Source organism: Apis dorsata, unplaced genomic scaffold, assembly GCF_000469605.1.
Source record: "Apis dorsata unplaced genomic scaffold, Apis dorsata 1.3 scaffold_486, whole genome shotgun sequence".
Classification (NCBI taxonomy): domain Eukaryota; kingdom Metazoa; phylum Arthropoda; class Insecta; order Hymenoptera; family Apidae; genus Apis; species Apis dorsata.
The window spans coordinates 1,056,157-1,063,386 of record NW_006263721.1 but is presented as its reverse complement, the minus strand read 5'-3'; the positions used below and the strand labels follow the sequence as shown (position 1 = coordinate 1,063,386).

Here is a 7,230-nt window from a genome sequence, read left to right as displayed (position 1 = left end):
TCAATTATAAATTGATTCAATTATAAATCTCAATTATAAATTATATTTTTATTTCATTTATATTTATGAGAAATTATGAATATTCTAGACATTTTCAATATGAAATTCCCTTATTCATAATTTTATATGTTATCTAAAGTTTGAACATGCAACTTTTCTTTCTATATTGCCTTATTTTTTAAAATAAATAATATATTTCACTAGCTAATTTATTTCTTATCATTTCGTTAATAGCATGTATTTACAATTTATCTGTCTACGAAAAATGTAAATATTATATTTTGTAAATTTATATATAATAACAAATATATAATATAATAACAAATTACATATTGTAAATTATAAAATAATATTATAAATTAAATATTATAAATAAAATTTAAAAATTAATAAAATTTTAATATCATTATTCAAAAAAATAATTATATTACAAATGAATGATTTTTTTAATACTTTGATGATGAATAAAATACGATGAAATAAAAACAAATTTAACTTTAAATTTCAATATTTGACTTTGAACTTGGAAATTTAATTTTGAATTTCAATTTTGCAAAAAGTTTTTTAAATTGATCTCCGATTTTTTGTTAGATCATTGATTTAAAGATATTTTAAATAATCTAGCTATAACGAAATTTTCTTTTACATTCTTTTATAATAAGATAAAAAAAGATTTTAAAAAATAATAAATTTTAAGTTGGCGTCTCTAATCTTTATAATTAATAATTGCATTATAATTATATTATTTCAGTTTTGTTAATAATCCATTAATAATATAATAATTTAGAATTTTGGTGTATAAATTATTTTTGAAATATGTATATAATAGCATGGATTATAAATAATCCAAATAAAATTTAAAAAGTTTAACACGTTGTCTAAATAATAGTAAAAATAATAGTAATCGATTGAAATTTAATATTTTCAATTATCATCAATTATTCAAGATTAAAAAATTTACTTTTGATGATATAAAATAATAATAAAATTTCTGAAGAAGAAAAATGTAATCACTTATCCAGGAACTATTATGTTGTTTTTTTTATGCTTTTACATTTTTCTATTTGTAAATTACGAAATATTTATTAATACAATTTTTTTTATATTCTTCTTTTATATTTATGTTAAACGAAATCAAATAAATCAAATATTGAATATCTCTGGATGCAAGGCCCTTTTAACATGATAAACAAATTGAAAATTCTATATGAAAAAAATAAAGAAAATAAAAAAATAATAAAATTTATAGAATGAAATAATATGTAAATATATTAAAAGATTTAAGATTAGTAAAGAATAACCTATTTAAATTAAATCTGCATTATTATATTATTTACAAATTGTAAAATATAAATAATAAATAATTTTTTAAAATAATATTTTTGTTTATTATATTATCAATAGTTTCCTTTTACTTTTATTAGTAAATAAAATTTTATTATAATTTTTTTGAATATTATGAGTAATAAATAAAACATTTATAAAATAAAATAGAAAAAAATCATTAAGAATTAAGTAAAGAGAAATAATAATACAAATATGTATATTAAATAATTTAGTATTCAAAATTCATTCAAAGAAAGTATAATTAAATGATAATAAACTACATACTATTTGATTAGTATATGAAACATTTTGCTTAAATTCTCGATTAAAATAAAAAAGAAAACGTGATAAAAATATATTTTAAAATATATTTTTATGTGTCAATCAATCTTGTGTTTAGAGCTTTTCACCCAGATAAAAACACTCGTGCAATACCGATTTCTTGAAAATATATCAAAAACAATTGTATTCATGCAATCAACATTTATAACAACAAATGTAATTATTTAATAATGGATAAATATTTATCAATTGAATCATAATATTACGATTTCTTGTATATTGTGATTACCCAGTTATTACATAAACTACAATGATATTTTAACAAAAAAATAAACTTTTCAATCTGAAACATATTAATCATACTTATTTACACATGCATATTATAAGTGTATTCCATCGTGACGCATGGTTCCTTTATAAATAATTATTAATAATAATATGTACAATATAAGAATAAATACAATAGAGAATAAATTTCTTTGAATTGTGAAGAATAAAATTCTTTATTTGTGCATGTATGCAAGCATAGTTTTGATAAAATGTATGCTCAGATAAAAATTAATCAGCATTAAAAATAGATTAAACAGTAAGAAAAAAAAGTAATATATTACAATAAAAATGTTATAAAATATTTAAAATCCGCATTCGCACCGAATAGAAGATCAAGAGAATAATAAAATCGCTATTTATATAAATAAAATGCGTATTATTCTATGATTATGATTATTCTATGAATTAATGTAAAAAAATGAATTAATAAAAAAATGGAATTAAAAAAAATCTGTTGATATATATTATAAGCCATGCGTCTCGAATCAGCATAAAAATTCAATTAGATAAAAATCTATAAAAACGATGAAACGAAAATTCTATATAAATATATTAGAGAAAGATAAGAATATCACTAACCATTGTTTCTTCTGCTATGAATTTCTTGGTCCTCCGAAACAGGTTCTAGCAATGGCAAAGTATTATCTGGACAATAAGGCGAACTGAATGGAACGCCAGTACTACCTTCTGACATTCCCGCACCGTCTAAACCTGCGCTATGACAGCTACGTGGTAAACTGGAATATCCTATAAATTTAAAATTTATTAATATTATATTAATATTTTAATATAGATGAATCACGATAACTCAAATTTTAAAAGAAATTTTCAAGTTATTATCTCATTATATGTTTATTGAATATATATATTGTATATATTTATTTTGAAATATCAATTATAGAGGCCAAAACACAAAAGTTTACAAAAATTTAAATTGAGATTTTTTATTAGATTATAATTTTAGCTCGTATTATATAGAGATAAAGACAAACGAAAATAGAATAAGATAATAGTATGACAGAGATAGAATTGTTCCACTCTTATTTCCGTTTCATTTCATCCAACGAAATTTTTTTTTTTATAATTTAATAAATAAGTTTCAATAGATATTTTTGTATACCAACTTTTATACTTATTTTTATACTTATACTTATTTAACCTTTAGAATTAATCCTCAAAAAGTGAATAAAAAAAAAGAAATTCATAAGTTTTCGGATAAGTTTTTGTTATCGGACTCAATTATAACATTATTAATATTAATATAATTTATATTCTATATTCTAACATTATTAAAAATGAAAGGAAAAAAAGTAAATAATATCGAATATTCGAATAATATTCGAATATGACACATAATTAATTCAAAATTTAAAAAATTGTCGGACGAGAACAGTAGATTATCTTCTTTTCCATTAAAAATGGCTTAATTTTTCTGTAATGAATTTCCAAAGGAGAAAAATACATGACTTTCTTTATTACTACTACTATTAAATAAATGCATGACCGTTTCTGCCAAAAAGATGCATCGCATCCTGTCACGTATAGTTAAGATTACATATAATTAAGATTAACATGCATTATTTTATAATCATAATATTATTTAGTAAATATAAAATAATTAGATTGAGATAAATGAAATACAAATATTATTGATATGCCTCTATTTATTAGTAATAGCAATGAGAAAATTCATGTATTTTTCTCTTGTGGAAATTCGTTTGCTTATTATTATTAGCAATAACAATATGACATCATATATTTTTTTCCTATAAAAATTCATTTAAAAAAAATTGTATCAATTTTAATAATAAAGAGAATAGTATAATGTTTTAATTTTGCAATTCTGAACACTATTTTATAGGAATCAAAATTTTCACTTGAAGTTTCAAGAAATAAAATAATATATTTAAACATGTATCAAATAATTCGATTTAAAATAATTTTATATTCTTTAACTTTTATGTACATGAAGGTAAGATATTTACAGTATATAGCGAAAGAAATAAAATAAAATTTTACAAATGTACTGATATTGTATTGTATATATATTTATATGTATTTTAAAAAACTATTTATAATGTATTATTAAATTATTTATAAATATATAATTATTGATTCATCTAAGATTTGTATTTCATTTATCTCAATCTAATTATTTTACATTTAATAAATAATATTATGATTATAAAATAATGCATGTTAATCTTAATTATATGTAGATATAAAGAAAAGATACTAACTTATTTCAACAAGGTCTTGACTAGGAGTACTAGGGGTTGCTGGCACACTACTAGCTTTTCTTCTAAGACACGTAGTTTGACATCGCTGTATAGGTGGTTCTTCTTTCCGAAGTGGACCCGTTTCTTCTAATACCTCTTTTTCTGTTCTACCAGTATATTTAAATTTTGTACCCCAGGAAAAAATGGATCCACCGCTTACAACCGGTGCATCCGATGCCCTAGGTAATCTAATTAAAACAAAATTTACATTAATAATTTACTTAATTATTATATATAATCTTTGTACACATACATATGGAATTTCATTTATATGAACAATATTTTTCCAATATAATATAATTAGAAATAGTACATTATATCTATAATACAAAATAAATTAATTTCAAAATTATTTTTAAATTTATAATATTTAATCATTTAAAGAAAACGTTTTGTGAATATGTTTTGTCTTTTTATATGAATGTGAACTACTATTAATTGCACGAAAAATTATAATTGGTGAAGGAGTTAGATGGATTCCTATTATGTAAACAGTTTAGTTATGTTTGTTCTCTAATATGTTCATATAAATAAAATTCTATTGCATACATTTTTGTACAATCAAATGATTATATTAAGTGCAATAATTCATAATAATAATTTATAAACAACAGTTGTAAATTTTAAGAGCATGAAAAAATTGTCTATATTTTTATCTGTTTATTTAAACTATTTTTTGAATATCATATATATTAAATTAATCTAATAAAATTTAAATTTTTGTTTCTTGTAATAAATTAAATTAATTTATATTTTTTTTATATCCTCAAAAAACCCAAGTTTTTTTCCACTAGATTTTTTTCTCTTTTTTCTTATCTTTATTTTAATTAATTTTATAACTAATTATTATTAATTAATTATAACTAATTATAATTTGTAATGTGTATGTTTATTTATATTATATTATATTTATTCTTTTTCTTTATCTATTATTCATTATTAATAAATTAAATAGATCAATGTATTAATAAAATTATTTATTAATATATTAATAAATTTATTTATAATCTTAAAATTTAAATATATAATTTAATAATTCTGCGGAATTTGCAAGAAAGAAAGTATTTAACAAAAGAAAGTATTTAATAAAATTTAGATCTTGAATAAAACTGTATAGTTTCATATTCTTGGCATTCTACAACAATTTTTATTTTAAAAAATGCTGTATTATTAATGTACTAATTCATACAATTTGTTTAAACTTTATATACATTTTATTTATAATTAACTGACTATTTATTATTATAAATGGCCAATAAATTAAATTTCAATGAAATTGAAAAGATCTTCTGAAGCAGTCTTGACAAATTATCAATATCGCTCAAACTTTCTTATAAAACTAGTTATTAATAATATATATTTTCATTTTCATTTTCATTCACTTTCATTCATATTCATATTCACCATATTTCTCTGGTAAATAAATATAAAACACAACAATATGTCATGCACCCAAAATTTCCATGTGTTAGCTCCATTCTTAGCATCATCTTTTATCTTATCATAATCATTCCATTGGATACATATAGATACATATATAATATAATACATAATATAATATAATATAATACATATAGATATAGACTAAAGACTTTCATTCATATAAATTAATCTATCAAATTATCATTTTAAACAATTTTTCTTTATATATTATCTATATTATTTTTGTTTATTTTTTCCACAGAAGAAATTTTTCTAATCATAAGATTTATCATTGATTTTTGTAATCATAAGAACCATTCAATTGATCATCAATTGCCTTTTACATTTTGCAAAAAATGAAATTATGAATTATTATTTTATATATTTGGTAACAAATATTTGCTATTAAGTAAATAAATTTATTCATATAATTACATCGTTAATTACATCTATTAAATCCTTAGATATTAATTAATTTATTATATTATTTATAATTTATTAATAATAAAATGCAAATTTATATTTTTATTATTAAATTTTATTATTAAAAGAAAATTCACATCATTTTAATCATACAAAATTCAATCATTTCATTTCTGAATATCACAATTAAGATCAGAAATTGGCTTCTGCTCAACAAAATGAGAGAATATATAGGATTAGAATACGAGATAGATAACATAGTATGTCCATTATCAATATAATATATATATAATATATACTTGATCCTAATTGTAACGTTAATATAAAAATTATCTTTATAAAATATCAACACTATATATTTATAAAGTATGAAAAGAATATCAATATTTTTATTTGAAATATCGAATGATTTTTGATTCGATACGATATTATCTTCATATATAATATTTTATCAAAAAATAATATCAAATACTTAAAATTTTGATACGTATGAATATTGAATCGAAATTTAAATATGAATTCAATTCTAATGCTACTTGTATGTAGGATAATAGTAAGTGATCATTGAACGATCATTATTGAATATCTTTACCGCATTTTTTTCAAATTACTTCGTTTTTATATTAAAAACAAAAATAATATTATAGATTCTTTTAGAAAAAGAAAACTGTCCTTCTAAATTTGATTATTATTTAAATATATTTAAATATTTATAATCTAATAATCAGTCATTTGTTTTATTTGAGAGTCCATAAAATCATTTATTATTAAGTGTAATTGAATAATTATAATTATATATTAATAATAATTACAATTTATTTTAAAAATTATGGGTTTTACTTAAAATTGCAATATATATATATATATATAAATCTATAAAAAACGTCTATTGCAAATTACTATTCTATTGCAAAAATCGAAAAAAATTCATTGAACAATGTAAATTGGACAATTGAAGATTACATTTTACTAATATGTAATACGAAATAATTTATAAATATCATTTATGAATTTATTTACATATATTGAAATATAATAAAATATAATGCCACGATTATTCATGCTAATACATTAAAAGCTTTTAGCTGAATAACAAGCATACATACGTGAAAAATAACATTTGCTCGATAGCGCATCTCCAAACATGACGGCAGTTCGATCCCGTGGG

The 7,230-nt window shown here is 19.2% G+C and overlaps 1 protein-coding gene across 1 annotated transcript in view; it reads right to left on the bottom strand.

Annotated features, from left to right (window-relative positions):
- The window catches only part of LOC102677018 (FERM domain-containing protein 5), a 65,811-nt gene that overhangs the window by 9,511 nt on the left and 49,070 nt on the right, over window positions 1-7,230 (bottom strand). The window contains 3 exon segments of the mRNA XM_006620193.2: window positions 2,518-2,685; window positions 4,179-4,405; window positions 7,169-7,230. Coding sequence (XP_006620256.1) covers window positions 2,518-2,685; window positions 4,179-4,405; window positions 7,169-7,230 — 457 coding nt within the window.